The sequence below is a fragment of the Musca vetustissima genome, unplaced genomic scaffold, assembly GCF_032173495.1.
Source record: "Musca vetustissima isolate MV318-11 ecotype Yass unplaced genomic scaffold, APGP_CSIRO_Mvet_v1 utg7804, whole genome shotgun sequence".
Classification (NCBI taxonomy): domain Eukaryota; kingdom Metazoa; phylum Arthropoda; class Insecta; order Diptera; family Muscidae; genus Musca; species Musca vetustissima.
The window spans coordinates 44,561-68,042 of NW_026887929.1; the positions used below are offsets into that span (position 1 = coordinate 44,561).

General features: G+C 30.5%; 1 protein-coding gene across 1 annotated transcript; it reads left to right on the plus strand.

Moving 5' to 3' along the window:
* The first annotated feature begins 5,391 nt into the window (after positions 1-5,391).
* Positions 5,392-23,086, plus strand: LOC133335734 (heterogeneous nuclear ribonucleoprotein L). The gene is made up of 5 exons (XM_061544036.1): positions 5,392-5,613; positions 6,913-7,005; positions 20,445-20,720; positions 20,791-20,995; positions 22,855-23,086. Exons 1-5 carry the CDS (start codon positions 5,542-5,544, stop codon positions 22,992-22,994), a joined length of 786 nt encoding a protein of 261 aa, XP_061400020.1. The 5' UTR covers positions 5,392-5,541; the 3' UTR covers positions 22,995-23,086.
* Positions 23,087-23,482: the final 396 nt, after the last annotated feature.

The following is a 23,482-nucleotide window of genomic DNA, read 5'->3' on the forward strand; positions in this document are numbered from 1 at the left end:
TTGTGGCAATTTTTTCCGCATTACAAAAATTGAATAGCAGCCCTAGTTTAACTCAGGTCTAGTTCCCCTCTTACCTGTTTTGCCGTGTAACCTGTAGTTGCTTTTTGTAATGTCATGTTTTTGTTGCCGCCACTGCCTGTGAGCTCTGAACTATGATTTATGGGTTTTTATCCATATTTGCAATTTAAATATTTTTGTTGTTTTTGTTTTTCAACATTTATGACTGATTGTAAATTTGCGATAACTAATTGTGATTGGCAGTTACATTTTTATTGTGGCTAAAAATATTTTTGCCGGAGGGTAAAATTTCTGTTTTCTCTTTCTCTTGGATTTATGTAATTCCATTAAATAGTGTTTATGGAAAAAACCCCCTCACATGTGGACAGACATGAAATTTATCTGACAGAAGTACAATTTTGTAGGAATATATTATGTAGTAAAGGGAAATATTATTTCAGAAACACTACACTCAAATTTACATAAGAAAAACAACATTCGATTTTTCCAATATTCCGACCTTTCCCGAGCTTTAAGAGCCATATGTTCTTTAGACACAATTCCGGTACAAATAAAAATGGGAATTCTATGAAAAATTACCAAAAAATAAAATATTTTCTTAGATCTAAAATCGTTGTGTGTGTATGATTATTTTTGATTTTTATTTATTCAGCATACGCTCGATATTCTCTGTATTAATATCAATTATACGCAACCTAGGAGGATTTATATTTAAATCTGATGTCCTTAACAAATTTTTGATATTTTCCGAACTATTTATAATTTTTAGACTTTTTCAAATCAATTAAATCTGGGTTGTCGGATGTACAAGAAAGGGAAGATGTTCCAATGTTCTAAATTCTATTAATGGTTAAGGATTTTGGAATAATAGCTTTAGTTTCCAAGCGTCTCATCTGAAAACATTTTGTTTTAACAAAGTGATTTTTGAATTACACTTTTCGATGCCATATATTATATCTATCGATTTTTCTTGATGAAGACTCATAACGAAATTCGATGTAGAATATCTGTAGAATATAAAATAGTCTACCGAATATTCAAAAATCATTGTTTTGTCACCTCTTTTATGTGGAAATTATTAATATTTTATATTTTGAAAAATAAAAATAATAATACGCCTCTGTGGAACTTAAAATTAATATAAATTAAACGCTCCATGACTTTCGTATCTTTAATAACATTTTAAAATATTCATAAAAAAATGTAAACTTTTCTTGTGTGTATTTTAAATATTTATTCAGTTTTTTATCTTCTCACTGTTTTATTGACTCTCCAAGTTTTTAATACTCCACTTCAAATAATAATAAAAAAATATTTGAATATAAATCACCAAAAAAGGACATCATATTAAAAATGAAAGCGAAAATGACAAAAAACCGAGAAAATATCTAAAACAGTTGGATACACATTTTTTTCATTTTAAAGTTCAAATATCAACAGGGGACTGATAATAATTTAAATATTTTATATTAAGTATACAACACAATGTAATTCAGAAAAACGGAAATAATTTTCCAAAGAAGGTTGCTCCTATATTAAAGATAATAAAGTGTAAAGTAAGTGAAAATGGCATACTCCAAAATCCTTCGCAAAAAAAACATTTCAGAAGAAATTTTTCTTATAAGAAACTTCCTCTATAAGAAGGGCAATAAAAATGTAAAGTAATGACTATAAATAAACTGTTCTCTTTAGAATTTCTAATGAAATTGAGACAATGGGGTGCGTATAATTATCATACATAAAGTATACAACGTGGTGTACAACTTATATATTTTTGGAATTAATTTTCTAAGATTTTTTTGTTTGGGCCATAAAAACACGTTGAGCTATTAGAATATGTTCGGGAATTGAAGATATAATTTGGGTTTAATTAAATTGTGGCCCTGGTGGCGTATGCGTATGAATAATTCGTTGGCAACCGGTGGCGTATGCGTATTATTTCTTTAATTCGTCAATATTGCGTATACGAAACCTATTTTTACAATATGATTTTCACGGATAATATACTACTGTTATTTTTAACATTTTACCTTATGGAGTTCTTAAGGTCTTCGAATAAATCTGTTTTTATGTTCGACAGGCAATTAAATATTGTGACGTACCAATTTTTTCTTATTTTTCGTTGTGATTAATATTCACTTCTCACGAAACTCGCATATTCTAAACAGATTGCATTTTTCCCACGCCTATTGTGTATTTAAATCATATTTATTAGACTCCCCTTGAAACATCACGAATTAAGTTTGCATCATATTTTCCAGCAATAAAAAACAGTACAGATCCTACAGAGTTTTTTTTTATTTCTTCTGGTCACAAACAAAAGTCATAATGTTTGGCCCAAAGAACAAAGAAGAAGACAAAACATGCTGTGCGAAAAAAACTTAATTTTGTTTCTTGTTCCACTTTTAGTTTACTCCAAATGTTTATGGCCACATTTCGTTTGCAATGTCTGTCCATTCGGCTGTCTATCTGTCGTTCTGTTTGTTTCTTAGGAGAAAAAATGTGCACCTGATTCTCGGTTTTTATTGCCCGCACATAACTTCAAGTTAAAAAGCAGAAGAGGACGAAGAATTGTAGCACATTGCATGGACGTGCAATGACTATGGCAGGCAATCTAACCATGTCCATGCAATGCCTGGCGAAGCGACCCAGAACAACATAATGTGGTAATGGGTGTCAGTATCTTAACTTTTGTTTTATGTGTAAACACATTTGCCAACAGCACGTACCCTCCACTCACTCCGATGTTCATCGTAGAAAGAAGTACCACGTGCCAATGACGTTACTTTTTTTTCTTTGGCTTGCTTTCTTTTTTCTTGTCATGATGTTGTTCACAAAAATATGTTCGCATTTGCTCCTGACAAATAAACCACCACCATCACCTAATACACTACGAAGTTGTTGGTCAGTAGTGGTAAAACGCGTAATATAAATCATTTGTAGTTATTGCCAGTTAGCCTGGAGAGAGTGTGTTGAAAAATATTATCAATTAAAAAACACTCTCTTAATAATGCGGACAGTAACAAATTGCTAAAGATGGTGTGTGCAAGTATGGCAGGAAAACAGGAAATATGGCAGATAAGGGCCATTAAAAAAATACTTTACAAATTATTTTTTAATATTACCTCAAAAAGGTATTTTTTGTGGAAGGTGTGATAAATTATGATTTGTAAGGACAAGGTATTTAGAGGTGAATAAATGATGGAGGAAGTGATCTGTCTGAGATATGAATGGTTAACAACATGAAAAGGCATGTTCTTAATTCCCAAAAGCTTGATGGATTTTTCAAGAGACTTATGGGGTCTAAATTACATTTGAGAATATAGGTGGCGTATGTTGTACATTCACACTCATACGCCACCTTTATATGTCTTGTCTATATATATATATATATATATTATAAAAGCCAAGGATCTCCAATTTCATGTCACCAAAAATTATATTTCTAGGTCATTAGAATCAGAGTTATTCAATTTATATCTAGGTGGCGTATGATGCATGTCCTTACTCATACGCCAACCTGTCTATTGTAATCTTATTTGTTTCTGATTGAAAGTCCTTTAAATTTTACATTTGACTTGAAATTTTCTAAACAAAATTAATTTTAATTTATTGTGACACATTTCAAAATTAATATTGCCTTTTGGAGCTACTCGAAGGTCTACCGGTACAGTATTTACAGTTGATATTTCTTAGCCTTATTTATTTCATCACAGAGAAGCCTAGATGTCCTCTGATTTTCCAAAGTGTCAAATTCCTTTTTTTCTTAGGTCCTCCATAATATTGTATATAGGTTGCGTATGATGTATATCCTTACTCATACGCCACCAAAGTCATGATTACAACCTGATGTATTCTATTATTTCTAGGTGACGTATAATAAATGTCCACACTCATACGCCAACCAGTCTGTTGTAAATTGATTTTTTTAATTGAAAGCCCTGCAACTTTGTCGCATTTTCTCAACAGAATATTTCTTTTAATACTCACAAATTATTGTAATAATAGATTTCCAAAATCATTATCCGGGATAGATAGATTTTTTGGAAATTTTCCCGAGATTTCTGAGGTCTAGATTACATGTCCTTTAACACACTTCTACTTTCTTCATAAATGGGTAATTTTGTAGCAAAGTACAAATATCTAGGTTGTGTATGTTGCGTATCCACACTCGTACGCCACCTTCTTTATTCTAAAATGATGTTGTTGTTGTTTTCTTGTTATCATTCTTCATTCAAGGAGTACAATATAGATTTATCAATTTTTTCATATTACTAGAAAGCTATTTTAAATACTGATGTCTTAAGGACTTGTTGTGACGTCCGAGGTGCTCTTAATAAATATATCTATTTCTCAAAATACCTTTCCTATCAGAAAAGTTTGTTAGGCCTCGAATTTTTTAATAAGTCCATGAAGTCATTTGGATGGATTTGGGAAAAAACACAACCTTCCTACGACATCTAGAAGCTGAGTTATATTTGAGCAACCGGGTGGCGTATGATGCATAACCACACTCATACGCCACAAGACACAGGGTAACAATATTTTTAGTTGTTCCTACGTTTTTTTGTTATTGTTTTGAGAATTTTAAAATTTTCAACATAAACAGCTACTCCAAAAAAGTTTTCCCCTTCTTTATGGTGTTTTAAATATTAAAACACCAAAACCTTGTAAAGAAAAATAATCCAATAAAAAACTTTGCAGCCTAGCAGAACCAACAAAAATTTGTTTCTCATTCACACTTTGTTGACAATACCCTAACAAAAAAATTTTATTTTATACACATGAATAATTTAGTATGCTAAGAAAATATTTATGACCAAAAAAACACAAAACTAAACCAAAAATATAAGAAAGTTTCCAAAACGAGGGAAAATAACAATAGCAAGTGGCCATGGAACTGCATGTTTTGTGCAGAGATATTTCTGTCACGTCCTTGCTATCATTTTTGCTTAACGTAAACTCAAGTGTTTTCGAAAAATTGTTGTTCTTCTTTTCTTAATTTTATTGTTAAGTAGTTTTCCCTAAATATTTAACCATAGTCACCCCAAAATTTATATATATTTTTCAAACCTAAAATTAAGTTTTTGTTTTTTTTCTAATACTAATTTTTTGTTTTGTTTTCATTTTTTATTTTTTTATTTTCTAATTACTGTGCATGATTCTATTCCTTAATCCTGTGTTGTATGCATGTTAACTATTGTTGTTGTAATTTTGTAAACCACCAATCAACAAAAATAAAAAATGCCATGAACCACCATCACCAACAAAATGCACCTTTCTTTGCTGTGCTACACTCTTTCCTCGACTGGCATATCATCTGTAATCCTGCATGCTGACAAAACAAAATCTTGCGAAAAACATAAAACAGTTAGCCTAATATCGACTCCATCAAATTTTTGTCCATTTAAAGAACAACCATTGCTGGGACCGGGCGCTGCATTCCCACCATTTGCCGGACCAGAATTCCATCCCACCACACCGGAAAATTGGAAAGGTGCCAGTGTCCATCCCACAGCATTGATGAAAGAAACAGCAGCAATACCCGGCCGCAATACAGCAGTAGCTGCATTTACCGCCCAGGGACAGGCACAGGTGAGTAAACACAAAATTCAAACCAAAAATAAATAATAAAATTAACATTTTGAATATTTTTTTTTACAAATTAAAAAAAATATAATTTTTGCATAAGGGGAGCGTATGTGTATTTTTAATTCACTTTCACTAAGGCGTATGAGTGGTGTCTACAAAATAACAAGCATACGTCCGATAGCCTTTATGGAAATTACAGTTTCAGTTTCTAAGAAAATAGGTATTCAATAAAAAAAATATTGACCTTTGGATCGACTACCCAGTCTTTGCCTCGACAATCATATCCATAGAATTTCATTGAAGAGAAAACAGGTATTATTGTGATTTCATAGTATTCCGCTGAAGAACACCAGAGTATTTGGTTTACAAATTATCTACGCTTCCCTCAAAGTACCTCTACCTCTTCCTTCATAGAAGGTCCACTACATACAATTCATAGAATAGCTGTGGGACTTCGTATAGAAGTTTCATTGAAGGGAGACTTTTTTCCTTGGTCCTAAAATAAAAATTGAGTACTGAAATCTTTCAATATTCTTTAAATAGACCTCGAAAAAATATTTTAAAAAATTCACGCCTTGCGATGAACTCGAAACATTATTTTAATAAACCTTCGCCTGCGATGGACTCAAAAAATTTTTTTAATAAACCTAAGCCTGCGATGGACTCGAAAAATTATTTGTAATGAATCTACGCCTTTGATAGATCACGAAAAAAAAATATTTTTAATAAATCCTCGCCTTGGGATGGACTCGAAAAAAATATTTTTAACGAATCCAGTAGAATATCTTCTAAACACTTCCAGTAGTTGTACATAAAATTCTCTAGTTTCACTACAAGAAAATATAAAATTTTGGTCAGAAAACTATCTTTGGATTCATATTAATAGAAAATTATCCAAGATTTCGTATTGATGGTCGTAAATATCCATTCGCAACCAAAATATGTCTCCAGTTAAATCTCGATATTCTATATTCTGAGCTTTTCAATAGCCAAATTTCCTAAATTCTGGTCATATTTTGCCTTTCCATTTAAAACCCGACCAGAAAGTTTCCAATTTCGTCTATGGTGGCGTATACCTACCGTCATAACTCATACGCTACCCCCACACACTGACATTAAAAAAGCAGCTATTTATTAGCAAACAACAACTTTTGTTCATTTATTTTTTCTCTAACTAACACAAAAACAACATTTTTTAAATTAATTTATTTATAGTTTCAGTTTTTTATTTCTTAAATAATAATAAATTGTTATTTTTGCTTACCTTTAACCCCCACGTCATTATTCATCTATTTTATATAGGGTGCTGTCATGATGGTTTATGGCCTGGATCAGGATACATCGAACACAGATAAACTCTTCAATTTGGTGTGCTTGTATGGAAATGTTGCCAGGGTAAGTTTTTTTCTTTATTTATTTTGTATAAACAAGAATAGTATGTTAATAAAAAGTGGAAATAAATAACTCAAAGAATACCTGTAATTGAGATGTAGGTAGAATAGGAAAAAAAATATTTAAGGGGTTTTTGTAATAAAAAAAGTTGTAAATATTATAATAAATGGCAAAACAATTTATTAGAGAGTTGAGAAAAAATAGAAAAAATCACCAGCAAATTTTAAAAATGAACTAAAAATAAAAATGTTTTTAAAGAATAGGGAGCGTGTGATTAACCTCAATTGTTTGGTATTTGGTATTGCTGCGTATGATTGTTGTCATAACTTATACGCAAAGAAAAAACAAACAATTTAATGAATTAAAACTTGAATGTGTATAAAAAGTGAATCATTTTATGGATCTTTTTAAAATGAATCGTTATATGGACATTCTTAAAAAATAACAATTAAATGAATTAAAAGAGGGAGCGTATGCTTAACCTCAATTAGTTGTTGCGTATGATTGTTGTCATAACTTATACGCAATGCAAAAAATAACAATTTAATTAAATAAAACTTAAATGTGTATAAAAAATCAAACGTTATATGGATCGTTTTAGAGAAGGGTCAATATGTACTTTCATAGAAAATCCATAAATATGTTGGTTGGTAAAAAATCACCTCAGTCTTCTTGTAACTTGAAGTTATACATTTATAGAAAGCAAATAAACATTATTATATATAAGATCTAGCAAAGAATGCCAGAATGTTTACTTAAAAAATATCTTTATATTTTATCATTCAATTCTGCGAGGTACATATGTTTATATTAGAAATTCTGTAAGATTTCACATAGACAGTTTTTACTTCAACCTCCAAATCTTTGCAATTTTCTCTATTTCGATTTCAAATATTTTTCAATCATATTTGACAAAAAAAAATCGATATATTCTTCTTGAACATTTATAAGAAGAATATTTTACAAAAAAAATCGATATATTCTTCTTGAAAAAAATTAAATATTAAATTGTAAATTTGATATTCATCATTATCTCTATGAGAACCAGGTTGCGTATGACTGCTGTCATAACTTATACGATACAAACAAATATTTTAAATTTATTATTTAAGACATTTACATTTACAATTTTATGGCGAATTCAGTATTTTTTTTAGTAGACCAGTTTAGTTAATTGAAAAAAAAATTAACTCAATATATTTATATATAACATACAGCTAACCGATTGGACTTTTATGAAGTCATACATTTAGGTCCAATAGATATATAGCTGTTAGAAAAATCAACTGCCCTACTTACCATATCATTAAATAGTTTCGAATTTAGTTTAATGGTATCATTTAAAGGGCTTACAAAATTTTTTAGAACAATTGCCTACATAATTTTAAATTTTTACAAATTAAATTTTAAAATTTTTACAATGAAACCAATTTAAATAGGTTTCGAATTTCTTATTAAACTTTAAACTGGATTATTATTAATTATCAATTTAATACATTTTGAACTTAAAAATGTGAAAAAATTCTAGATTTTAAATGTTTACTAGCATAGGCCATATAGCGTATGATTATTGCCACAACTCATACGTCTAGAATTATTTGAGAGCTCTTCCACAATGCTATTATGGCGTATGATTATTAACATAACGTATACGTCTCAAATTTTTATCATGCACATGTTCCTTTTTGTAATTTGTAAGAATCACAAATAAAGATTTATATTTTTTGAATATTGTGACGTATGATTATTGCCATCAATCATACTTCGTGGATTTAAATATTTCGACTTCATTCGCCAACTTCAAAGGAAGCAAAAAAGAAGGACCTCAGCTCCTAAGAATAATTTTTTCTAAATATAATTTCAAAATTGTGTTTAAAAATTCGATGGATGGTCTGATTACTGCCACAATTCAAATAGAAATGTTTTTTTTTATAAATCTTAAATCTATTCAAATTTATGAATTTCTGTTTGCCCTTGTTGCGTATGATTTGTGTCAACACTTATACGCCGTTGAGGTTTATTTTAGATTTTTTCTGTATCAAATTTTTTAGAAATTTAAAGCCAATTTCTACACCCTTTGGCGATCTTGAGTTATTTATCATAAGTTTATTACAAAAATATATAGGATATTCTGGCCTATGAGTACAGACCGAAATCACACGGTCTGGATAGATATAAATAATCCAAATTATTAACTTCCAACAAATTGTTATGACAAAAACAATTTTTATAACGAGAAAAACAAAAGTTCCACATGCAAGGATCATGCCACAAAATTATGATTTATTAATTTTGTTCTATGACAAATGTAATCTTCATTATAACTCCCTACAAAATTGAGTCATTTATGATGAGTTTATTATAAAAATATATAGGATATTCTGACGTATGAGTACATATCGAAATCATACGCCACCGGTGGTGTTCTCTTAAAGTAATTAAAAAAGTTCGAATACTGTGACGTATAAGTATTGAGCACACTCATACGCTTTAATTATTTTTTATTTTGTTTTTTATTATTATTATTTTATATTTTTATTATTATTTTTATTGCTCAAAATACAAAAATTATTACTTCCTTTTGGAGATTTTTTTTAGATTACAAAACTGTACACATATGCATATATCTAATACCTATTTATATATAAGTAACTAATGTTACAGCAAAACCCCAATTTATTTAAACAAAAAGCCAAGCCCTCTGCTGCTGCTTCTGCTCACTTAAATCCAAAAATGTAAATAAATTCTACTACTAGAATATCCTTTTGGGAAAATGCCAACAAAAATTATGGCTCTAATAGTTTAATATAAGTAAGCAAAAAATGCAACAACAACAAAGTAATTTAAAGAGAAAACCACACACACACTCTCATGCACATAAAATCTAATACTTCTATATAGTACATAACAGTTACCATTGATATTAGTATTGTATATATGAATGTGTAATAAATTAAGTAACATATTACCATGAGAGAGATCGAGTGGTCGTGAGTGCGTGCGTCTCTCTCTTACTTGTTAGTATGTCAACAAATCATTCAGCCAGTAATACACATAAACATAACATTGGTTAAGCCTTTTTGCCTTGAAAAATAAATTCAAAGTTATTTAGGGGAGCTTAACATAAAATAGAGCACTTGCAAAGAGGCAATTTAGTAAAGAAAGTTGCAGGGGAGGGAATCGGAAATTTATGGCAAAAAAACAAATGAAACCACCAATGAAAGCCATTCTAGAGATAACTTATAACCACATTATTATGTAAATGTAGATAAGTTATTAGTATTATTATATATGTATGTATATTCGCAGTAAGAAGTTAACCCACAAATGTGTTAACATAAAAAGGTTACGATTTGAAGAAGGTCACATGGTTAGGCCTATGCTTTGTTGTGGTTTGTTGACTCCAATCATCATTTGTCTTGGGGCTTATATACAAATTATCCAAATTATTAACTTCCAACAAATTGTTACGAAAAACAAATTTTCATAACGAGAAAAAGACAAAAATTTGACATGCAAGGATCATGCCACAAAAATTATGATTTATTAGTTTTGTTCTGTGACAAATAATAACTTCCTACTAAAGCCAGGGCTGAAAATAAGAAATAAAATAAATATCACAATAATGTTACCAATTCCCCACAACTTGTATGGAAATATAAAAATACGTGCCACAAAAACATTAATAATTAGTAGAATTAAAAATTTGTCAATGATATAAATATATAAAAAAAAATGTTTACAAATAATGTAACACAAGATCCTCACCTGTCTCTGCTCAAGATTTTTCTTTCTGATAATTAAAAAATATTTCGTACAATATCTTAAAACATGATTTCTAGATAGCATTGTAAAATATATATTTTTTTTCAATCCTGAATTCTGACAGTAAAGTATTTCACACATATAGAAGTAAACTATTTAATTAGCAATTTCCTTAGAATATGGGAGCGTATGACTGTTGTCAACACTCATACGCCACCGATAGCTTGAAGAACAAATCAAAATTATAGGCATATCTTGGAATATCTAATTGAGATACATTAATATTATAGTCCTAACCTCAAATGCAATAGATTTGAGAAATTTTAGATTGATTAACTTAAATTACAATATATTTAAATTATTATTCATCTACCAAAAAACTATCAAAAATCGAAATATTCTTTTTGATACGCTTAGAAAAAAAATATTCATTAAAAATTCTGAAGTAATTTAATTTTTTATTTAAATTCATGTTTATAGAAGGTCCTTGAAAAAATATTTTTTTAATCCACCATTTATAAAAGGTCCTTAGGAAATATGCTGAAAAAAACCAAGGTTTAAAAGGTCCCTAAAAATATTATTAGAGAATTTCTAAAACAATTTCTTTTTACATAAGGAAGTTTCGAGTCCATATTATAAAACATTTAAAAATGTTTATCTCTTCTCAGTTATTACAATTTCAAAACTGTTTTATGTCACCCTCAAATTATGGCATTTTTATCTTCCTTTCAAACATTTACAAATTCCCATGATATGCTATCAAAAAAATACTAAAGATAATCATCTCTTTAAAAAATGATATTTTATGAGCCTTGTCATTCATTTGTTTAGAAAATAAAAAAACTTTATTATTTTTTTCCTCATTTTTATTTAGGCTCTTGTGTATTTTGAAATATTATCATAGTCAGTCTCAGCCCCAGCTTCTTTATGCAATGTACACACGAGTGTGTATTTCCCTCTCTATGAGTTGTGAGTTCAAAAAAATACCATTTGTCCCCTATTATTATTTTCTCATTGTTTTGTTTTCTATTTTTCAATTTAGTTTCCTTTTCAGTGTCGTAACACTTGACAGCAATTTACATTTTGTCGTTATTTGTTTGTTGTTGCTATCATTATTATCATTGTTGCAAAAGAAACATAAGAAATAGCGGCACAAATGTAATATCTTTTATATTGTTTTGCTGTTGTTGTTGTTGTGTAGATTTATTTACACACTTTTAAATAACAACAAACGTTAAATTGCTAAAATTATAACAAAACTCAGAGAGGAAGAGCGAGCGACTCGCACACACTCACAAAAGATATCCAAAAAAATAACAACACACAACAACCATTCGTTGCAATATCACTGACAATAATGGCCAGCCAGCCAGCCAACCAACCAACAAACAACAAGAGTCGACATGTCAAAACAATAAACGAAAATCTCAAAGGTACAATTGACAACAACAATACGAAAAAACAATCAACAACAACAACTACATGAAAACCAACAACACTTGTAATACAACAGCCAACCAACCAAACACGAACACACACCACCACTCACTCGTCTTTGCAATAATAACAGCAATAACAATAATCTCCTCAAAGCAAAGCAAAGGTATTTCACATTGCAAAGAGACAAAGAGCACGAACGAACGATGAGAGTGCAGAGTGAGGTCAAAACATTTGAATTGTTTTAGAAAGACAAAAACCCTGAACAGAAACTATTTGTTTTAATGTGTTCTTTAATAGAAAGGTATTTTTTAATACTTTAACATTTTGTTTTTATAATTATTTAAATAAAAACAACATTAATGAGCTTTGAACAAATAAAATAGAGTTTGTTTCCTTAACCTTTAGCCGCGCTCTCTTCTGTTTGCAAAACATGAAAGAGATCAAAAGAACCGTAACATGTGTTAATAACAAAGAGAGAGAAAGAGAGAGAGGGTGATACTAAGAGGGACTTAACCTTGGAAATGATTGGGGAAAATGTGTAAATAACGTCTTCTAATGTATTTTTATTGTTTTTTTATAGATTTTTTTTATAGTTGGCTATGTTGTTGTAATTATTATTTATAAAAAAAATGTTATATTTTTGAATAATAAAACAACAAATTAATGCAATATGTATATTGCATTGATTTTAGATAGGCTTCTCTTTTGTTTGGTAACAAGAAGGGATCAAACGAGACGTATCATTTTTTTTATCAAAGAGAGAGAGAGGGGCTTTAGAGCAGGGTTAAACAGAACTAAATTGATAATAAGTGTGTGAGATCGTACTATTTTGTGCATAAGTGCTTTAGAGGGAATTCTCTATGGTTTGGTAACAAGAAGAGATCAAAAGAGACCTGACATTTTTTATCAACAAAGAGAGAGATTTTAGAAGGAATTTAGTTTGGAAATGAGTAATAAAATGTTAATTTAGTGTATTAAAAAGAGTAGTACCATTGTTAGCTGTAAGGAGAGGATATATTTATAGGGAATTTGCTTTGGTAACTATATAATATTAAATTAATGTAATTCTATTAATATTATTGATATTTTTAAGATGTTTGAACAAATTAAATTGTTATATTGCATTAATTATTACTAGCAAGCTTCTATTTTTTCCAACTAGTAGATATCAAAGTTTGATTAATAATAAACATGGAAAATCCAAAAAAATTCTGTTAACAATTTATTACCCGTCAATTTGCTATTCTTCGGAAAATAATCAAAAAAGGTCACAAAATTATATTCCCCTTGACCAAAAAATAATTAGCAAACTTTCTATGATCTTAAAGTCCAACAAAAAAAACCTCCATTTCCTCACAACAACAAAAACAATTAGAAAAACTGGAAATTAATGAAATAAAAACTTCTCATTAGTTGTCTTGTGCGTGTATATTACTTAATTGAATTAATTTCGTATTTTCATTAAATGTAGCAAAATGAAGAACAAGAAGAGGAAGAAGAAAAATAAGACAAATATAAGTCAAGCATGAATACAAAACAAATATATACAAAACATCATTAAACAAACAAATACAACAATTCATTAAAATCCAATAATCTCGTGTTGGATTCAGTACCCTCGGATAGGAGAACTATGGGGATGAGGTGGTGAAAGCAGCTTCAAGGCATTTTCCACAATTCGCATGATTATTTGCGTTTTCTTCTTCTTGTTCTTTGCATTTCCTGGGTCATTGATTTGGAAGATGTTATTAAGAAGGCGCCCATCTTCACATTGCCACAGAGATAATTGTTAAAAGAAGATGTTTATTAGATGGAAGATATTAGAAGATATCATTATTTTTTTGTTTGGTTGGGCGCCATTTTAGCTTTCATTACTTTTGTTTGCTTAATTTGTTTTATCCTCTGGCACGCACACCCACCCTCCTCCTCACCCTTACATAAAATGGCTGTGACAAGCGGACAAGCGATAATAACCTTCTTTAAGGATAATTAGCTTTTTTTGTAATAGAAAAAAATGTAACTGTTCTAGTTGTCATTTGCCAAAAGAAAACATATTTAAAGAAATCGTTAAAAAATGTGAATGACATTTGGAAAATGTCGTTTTTTTCCAATTGTCCTTTTTTCATTGATCATCAATTTATCCATCATTTAGCTGATTGTTAAAATTGTTTTTGTTTCTTCTCAATTCAGATATAATGTCATGGGTCATCAAATTTTCAATGGAACTGCCAATAATGTTAGTAAAATCTTGGGATGAGCGGTAGCTAATGGAATGAAAAGATGTTGATAATCAGAATTTTAAATGAAAATGAATGAAGAAAATAAATGTAGGGAACTAGAAAATCAAATTTTGAAGAAATTAAAGAAAAAAATTTTGAGAGTTGCAAGAAATTTTTCAAAAATTCTCGGTTATGGAATAGCCTTAAAATATTTAAAGGCTAAATAAAGGCTCCAAATCAAATCAAGGCTTATAAATAGCACCTATTTTTTTAACCCAATGGTTCTAAACAGTATTTTTAGAACTTCCCCCTTATGGAGGGCTTTCAAAATATTTTTAAAAACTCCAAGCATATGGAAGGACCTTAAAAATATTTTATGTAGGGCCCATCGCAATAATAAATTTTCAGATTATGAAGAAATTTAATAAAAATATATATATATATATGTATATATAAATAGAATGTCCATCTTATAAAATGTCCCTAAAAATTATTCTTTTAAAAAGCTATGCTTCTGGAAGGTTCTTAAAAATATTTTATGTGGGGCCCCTATATTTTTTAATATAAAATCCATTCTCCATTTTGGAAGGATCTGCAAAATCATTTTTAAATTTGTTTATGGATGATCATTAAGGACTATAAAAAATTCGTTCGTGGACAGTCGACGAACCATTGAACGTTGTTTCCATGGCCAGCAGTCCCGTGACTGTCTATAATGACACGGTTGTAAAATATTTTTTTTTTTGTTCTTTCCTTTTATCAAATTTTAGTGGTTTTCCCATAAAAATTGTAGATAATAACCCAACCCCCATTACATTTTGTATCCTTTTTTAACTACAACCCTATAGTGTTGTGGTCATTTTGTGTCCTGGTCATAACACTTATCTGCAGTTTGCTGATAAAACTGAAAATTCCGAATAAAATGAAAAACAAAATGTCGTTAATATTCCTTTTGTTTTGTTGCGTTGACAGCCGGGGATAATAAGGAAAAAAACCAACATCGACAAAAGTCGTTTGTTGCACTACTTTTTTTCAACAAATAGCTTTCTCAAATCTCCCCTAGTCACATTGGTGGCGGCGGCTAGGTGGTTGGTTCCTTTCTTCCTTCCTGATGATCTGTTGGTTCCTTTCTTCCTTCCTGATGATCTGACCTGCTTATTATGTTGATATTAATGTGTTTTTTGGAATGAACACATACATCGAAAAACAAAAAAAAGCATCCTCATTGTCTTTGTGTCTGGTGTAATTAATGTTTTGTTTGTAAAACATTTTGTTAACAGAGAAATATATTTTGTATAAACACACATATAATAATAAATACAAAAAAATAAAAAAATAGAGTTCCTTTTTATTTTCCTCCAAACCCAGGCACAGACAATGGCCGGTCGACACGTTTAGCAGCATAATGCTATGCTGCTGCGGATGACAAAAAGCTTTTATTGTGCGGTGTTGTTGTTGCTGTTGTATTTAGTTTATTTTCTGTTACGATTTAATTTATTAACAACAATGCTGCTGCCACATAATAATCCACTAGTATGTGTACTAAATCGCATACACGCTTATCCTCACTGACTAACACACTCACATAAGCCAAACAATAAATAAAAATGTTAATTACACGATTCACTTCATTAAAATGTCTTCTTAATGGCGCCTCTGTTTTGTATTTTTCCCAACCATGATTTATTTTTATTATTTGCGCTCGCTCGGCATTGTTTCGAAGAGGTTTGAATTGTGTTTTTCGCTTCCGAACAATGGAGTTCATGTTTTCCAAACCTTTGCATTATTTGTGTTTTTTTTCTGCTTCTTATCAGATTAGGAGGTTGGCAGTTACAGTTTTATGACACAGCAGCAGTTTAAATATTTCATAAAGGATGATATGTGTTTACTAAATGTTAAATATGTTTCCTTCCTTTTTACTTCGTGTATTCAGTTTCCTACATAAGGTTTTTTTTTTTCTAAATTTTATCGCAAATAAACAGCATTAAAAAATTGTCGCAACTTTCCAGGAGTGTGTTGATGCCATGTAACAATTTAGCACCACTAAGTGTGCGAACTAGTTTTGTTTTTTGTTTTTTTTCTGTATGAGGAGTTGTTAGCATATATTTCTCTCAATGGGTTATAATATTAGGGTGGATTGAATAATATTTTTTAGGTACCGTTATGCTAAACTTTAATTTGTATTAAATTAACATCTAGGAAAATATTTTTTGTAATTTTCAAAAATTTGACTTCGAACTGATTTTCTCTCCACCCTATTGTCTGAGCTCACTTCCGTATCTTTTGGTCACATTTTATGCAACTCATATATTTTGCGTAATGAAAAAAACTCAGAATATGTTAAATGTTGGGCTGCTACTCCTATGTGTGCGTATGTGAGTGTCTGCTGAGTGGATAACAATTAAAAAAATTATAACTTTTTCTTCTCTCTGTGAAAACTTCAGTAATTCCTAACATATTTTTAGGTTAGAATTTTTACAGGCCCCAGAACTCTACTTTAGAATTCCATTTTCCCCATAAAGTGTTTGTGTGAAATGTCTCAGTGGGGAAACAAGTGAAAGGAGGCATAACATAACATGATAAAAAAAGTTAAAGAAGATGAAGTTCTGATGACATAAATGTTATGCTGCCATTAGAGAAGAGTGAAATGTAATGATAATGAAGAAGAAGACAAAATTTAAAAAAAAAAATGTGGCACACAAAATATGGAATAGTTTTGGAATATTAAAGTAATTTCAGAAATTTTCAGAAATTGTACAATTAAACGCAATAATAAATTTAAAGAATAAGAAATAATTTAATAAAAAGTATTTAGTAAAATGTTTAAAAAAATCCCATTTTAATCTACTTTGAAAATATTCTCAACGTATCTACGTTCAAAATTATTATTCTAAAGACTTAAACAATGTCTTCTAAATGGAAAGCCCTTAAAAATATTCTTTCAAAAAAATCCTCAATAATATACTTTTTATTCAAATATTTTCAATACTTCTTTATAAATATTTTACTAAAAATCTTTATACTACAAAATAATAAAGTTTTTTGTATTACAAAAAAAAAATATTTTTCTTTACCTCCTCTTATATCCCCCATTAATTTGTCTCTCTATCTCTACGCTATTAACAAAGTTGAATAAACCGCTTATAACTTATATAGCCCAATTACATCGTTTTGTTTTCGAACATTTTCACCTGAAATATTTTTTCTCAAATTGTCTATGAAAAATCTATTATTATGTATTACAAACAAAAACACACACACACACACAATATAATGAAAAAGAGAGGCGAGATCATTGATCGCCCAAATGGCATCATCACCTGTGTAGAGGCAGCAACAGAGCACGTACACACCTTGCCATAGAAGTGAAAGTGAAAATCCTTGTGAATGATCAGCTGAAGCAGCAGCTAGGCGAACATGTCAATAATGATGATGCTGATGATGATAGTGTGAATAACAACAAATGCATGAAATACTGCCGCCTTGCAATGAATAAATGATTGAATGAAACTATGTAATGCGTGCTGCATTTTGCAGCAGGAGGGTAATCATCGACAACATGTTTGATGTCTAACGTATAACAGCTTTTATTACAGCGCATAGATTATATGGTTAAGAGAGAGAGAAGGAGAGAGCATATATCCTCCTCATAGCTGTGTGTGTGTGAATTTCATTGAACCTTAATAACTGATTGCTTAGAAAATTCAATTTGAACGTTTTTGCTGGGCAACTTGTTTTGGCCAACCAACCAGCCTTCTTGCCTGCCTTCCTTCATTATTTAAACAATTTTTGCCATAAGCATTATTGCTGCATAGCAAAATTTTTGTTGCAAGCCAGGCAGTCATTCAACCAGCCAGCCTCATGTCTAAGTTTAGCTGCAAGCATGGCTTGTGTTATAGCCTCTACTTTTATATTTTGCCTATAATGGCCTCTATTTTTGGTGATTGTAGTTTTCAGATGCCTATATTTTTACTGATGATGGTGGTGCCTGGTTGGTGGTGATGATGATGATTGCGTGTTGTTAGCCAAAGTTTTTTTGGCCAGCTCATTCATTCATTGATGCAATTGTTTGATGTGAGTGTATATTGTGTGCGTTTGTTGGCCACTCGATAATGAATCTTGTTGTAAATACCACTCAAATTAAGACGAATGGCGTTATTGCAGTATTTTGTAGCACTTTGCAGAAAATTTTACGAACAAAAACCAAGCATGTCCCCCTTTCTTTCTCCCCCTCAAAATACATCGCCACTCTTTATTCCATGCTCACCAATAGTTAATTGATATCTTTAGGCTCCTATGCAGCAAACATGGGAAAGAAAAATCCTAATTTTCTATATATAGTTACTGGTTTGGTACAGGTGTTGCCATTTTTGCGGGAGATTTGTTAGCGATCAAAAATATATTTGCAAATTTTATAAACATTATTCTTTACCTCTTAACTGAATTTTAATCATTCAGGCATTAATTGATTTGTATATATTTTTTGTTCATTCTTCGAAAGACCCACTTCAAATCCTTGTTAAAAATCTTGTCTTCTCAGAAGGCCTAGATTTAATCCATAAATCACTCAAACCCTAAACATTTAATGGTCTAATCAATTAGAGCATATCTTTTTAACGAATTTTTAATTTTATCTAATAAATGTTGGGGAAAATGTGGAAAAATTCCCTTTCAGATCGCCAGGATTGAACCCATAGTCCACTGAGGCATATAAATACTCAAAAATATCAATAAAATTAATATAATCAATTATTTATTTGCCTCAAAGCATGGCTAGCCATTTACTTTCCTTTGTGTACGTTATAACAAAAACTAAAGCATACTTCTAGGCGCTGACTTAATATTCTTTACTGTATCTTGTTTTTCTTAAAAATATTACATTTAAATTAACTTAAAGTAATAATTTATTAGTGAATATGGTAAATAGATACCTCAGATTACTCTCCCCAAGTTCTAGAAGTTCTTGCTGCAAACCTAGGCCCCATTTCTTCATATTTTGGATTCGTTATTACTTTTAGAAAATAGTCACACTATTCTCTTTGAAGAGTATATATTTTAACATAGGAATTGATAGCATTATTATGAAGAACCTGGCAAGGAACCCTATCACAATATCTACTACCCCTCTAGCAGTACCGTACAAGGCTCTTTTTGGGCCCTATGTCTCTAAAATAATGAAAACACTACTGAACATGACCACCAAGAGGTTCTACCGATATTTAGCCCTAATACTTTATTAGAAGTCTCTTAAAAACTCAGAAGCTGAACAAAATGGTAAAAACTTCCATATAACTCGCTCACGACAGATTAACATAAATAAATGGTTTAGAATCACAATTTCAACTTATTCTCACTTTAGAACGGGACTTACCCAAAAGAAAAAAATCCGAATCTGCCTTTTTTACTATTGAAATCTTTTAATGTTCCATTCATTAATTTTCTATTATTGGCAACCCCATTGTCCACATGTGAAAAAATCTTGTTATACGAACCATTTTGTTCATCGCCAGTGCACTAAGCGAGGAGTTACATTCATCAAACGATATAAAAAGCGCAATAATGCAATAATTCAATGAACCAATTGCCGCTGTTGCTACAGTCATAACAGAGCTGTATGCATAAATTATTTCATGGAACTGAGGGAAGGATCTGGGAGGAAGAAGAAGGGGTCTGTAGCATGTTTCTGCTGCTGCTTAGTTAGAGGAGAGCTTTAACAACCAACTACTTTTTTGTTGTTATAACGGGAAATTGCAAGGCAATCATGTTTTGCTTGCAAACATCAATGGCCATTGACTACAACAACAAAAACTACACAAAAATAGCCCATAGAAAACAAAATTGTAAAACGTAATAATAACCACCTGGCTGGCGAGAGGGAACTATGTACACTTTTTTGCATTAATTTATTCATTGAAGTTGAATTGCAACAACTTTGTTTTTTTTTAATTGAAACACCTGCTAATTAATCCATGAGAACTGAAATTCTAACCATTTTTCTTCTTTTATTTTCATTTGCAGATTAAATTCCTTAAAACCAAAGAAGGCACTGCCATGGTGCAAATGGGCGATTCAGTGGCTGTCGAACGTTGCGTCCAACATCTGAACAACATTCCCGTTGGCACAAAGGGCAAAATCCAAATCGCCTTTTCCAAGCAGAACTTTTTGTCCGAAGTCATAAATCCCTTCCTGTTGGCCGATCACACACCCAGCTTCAAAGAATATACCGGTTCAAAGAATAATCGTTTCCTATCGCCAGCCCAGGCTAGCAAAAATCGTATACAACCACCGAGCAAGGTAATGAAAAGCAATTGCATTTTATTAAATTAATTATGAAATTTAATGTGTATTTGTTGTTGTTTTGCAGATTTTACATTTCTTCAATACACCACCTGGTCTCACCGAGGATCAATTGATTGGCATTTTCAATATTAAAGAGGTTCCTGCCACATCTGTCAGGTTATTCCCCCTAAAGACCGAACGATCCTCATCGGGTCTAATTGAATTCCCCAATATTGCCCAGGCTGTTTTGGCCATTATGAAGTGTAATCATCTGCCCATTGAAGGCAAAGGTAAGGAAATAAAAAACTCATATCCCTAATAATGTTAATATTCGAGTCACTTCCTTTCAAGCCAAGTCTTAAGAACACACATTAGGTCGTAATGAATCTAAGTAATAGAATGTCAATAATTTCCAACAGAATATGGAATGTGCGCATTTAGGGAGTTAAGAACCCATTAGGGAGTTGAATTGTCTCCCAGTGCCTATTCAAACGTCATTAATTAATTTTCAATAAAAAAATGCATGCTAGATTAATTGAAGCTATGTTTCTTTGGACCTATTTTAATATCACTCAATTTTTTTTGAAATATTTCATAGATTATTAGATTGTTTTTTGAAACAACACCCTATATGTTCTCCAAATTAAGGTTTTTTATCCGATTTATTCAGAAGTTCAAAAGTATTGATAATAATTATTCAATTCATTTCGCATAAGGAGATCATTTACTTGCCTTTACAAGTAATTCACAAAATTAAAGCATACGTTTAGGCGTTAGCTTTGATGCATTTAAATGACTTCATTTATCGATAAATTTAAGCAATTTAATTGATAAATTTAAGCAATTTAATGAAACAAAATAGGATTGATTAAGTTTAATATGGTATGGTTAATATGGTCATATAAAAATATTATATTTATAAAGTTAATTTAGTTTCATTTCACAGTTCGTTATATTTCACCACATACTTGCGACTTTAGGAAGTTGGTCTCAAAGGAAAAAATGTTCTACACAAAATTTCACTATAGGTCACCGAACACAAGAAATCTGCAGATTAATAAACATCTAAAAAATAAGAGTTTTAAATTGAATATATATGAAAAGAAATATTGTTCTTTAATTTTTTGTCCTTTTTCTATTTGCCTCTATTTCCACCTAGAGGTTTGGTCTCAATGGAGAAGATATTCTACAGAAAATTTCACTAATGGTCACCGAACAAAGTAAAACTGTAAATACAATAGGTTTCTATTAAACCCCAAGAACAACATTGAATATAGAAATTAAAATAGTTATTTTGGCGAAAATTCTGTATATTTCTCATTTATCGTTATTTTGACCCAAAATTTGTCTCTCTAGAGTTTTTCTCCCAATGGAAAAAATATTCTACATCAAATTTCACTATGTGTTACCGAATCGGTATATTTAATATAAATCGCTTAAAAATATGATTTATAATTTAGTATGGAAAAATAATAATTTATTTTTGTTTAATTTTGAGAGTATTTTTCATTTAGGACAATTTCACCATTAACGTTCGGGCTTTGAGGTTCGGCTTTAGTGACGAAAATATTCTGTATAAAATTTCACTATAAGTCTCCAAGGAAATGAAATTCATATATATAATATTTTCCTTAAAAAATGAACAGCAATATTGGTTATATAAATAATAGTAGTTCCTTGGTATCAATTTCATCGTGTATGTTCAATTTGGGTGACTTTATTTAATATTACAAGGTTTTAGGGGATCGGTGTCAAAGAGTAAAATATTCTCCACCAAATTCTACCACAAGTCTCCGAACACATGAAATCCCTAAATTAAATATTTAGTAATATAATCGTACATAACCCAACTTCTTATTAATTAAGTTCTTGATTAAAGCATAAATCCTTCGCCTTATGGCTAATGAGTGAAAATACACTTTGCTATGGCAAAAATGTTCAACCTCTTCTGGTACCTCTACACAGGTGGCCAACACTTTAATAAAAACATGTACTTTTTATATAATACAATAATAAATCGTGTGTATAAAACCGTAGGCTGAGTGAGGGTATATATTTGTCAATAAAACCGACTTACACTTTTTTAACTTGTTTTCATTACATTACTTATTAGTTTTTTTTCTCTTCTTTTTCTTCTTCATCATCTTAGGCACCAAATTCCCCTTTATTATGAAATTATGTTTCTCATCGTCAAAAAGTATGAATGGTGCCTGGAATAATGCTGCAAATGAGGGTATGATTGAAAAGGAGAACGATGCCGAAATTAAACAGGAAGGTGTCTATAACTGAGATGATGCCTTAATGATGTCGGCGGCATCATTACAACAACAGCAGCAACAACAACATCAGCAGCAGCAACAACAACAGCAGCAGCAACTACAACAGCAACATTAAATAAAGAAGAAAAACAAGATTGAAGAAGATATACTATAACTCCCCCTGCATGAAAATTAAGGGGGACCAGAAAAAGGAGTTTTTTAATGGATGAAAGTGATGAAGAAGAAGAAGATATAAAATACAGTAGCAGCAGCAAAGAGCAGCTAAAAACGAACATTTCAAGACAAGAGAAGACGCAGACAGGTGTGCTACAATATATATATATTTGAATTATTTTGAGTTCAGTTTTTTTATTTTTAATTTATAACTAAAACTGAGAAGAGGCCTATCTTAAGGAGGACGAATACAAAAAACGGTGCAAACAAGAACAACAAATAGAATTTTAGTGATAATTTATAACAAAAAAGAAAAAACAAACAAAAAATTAAGGCATGCTTTAT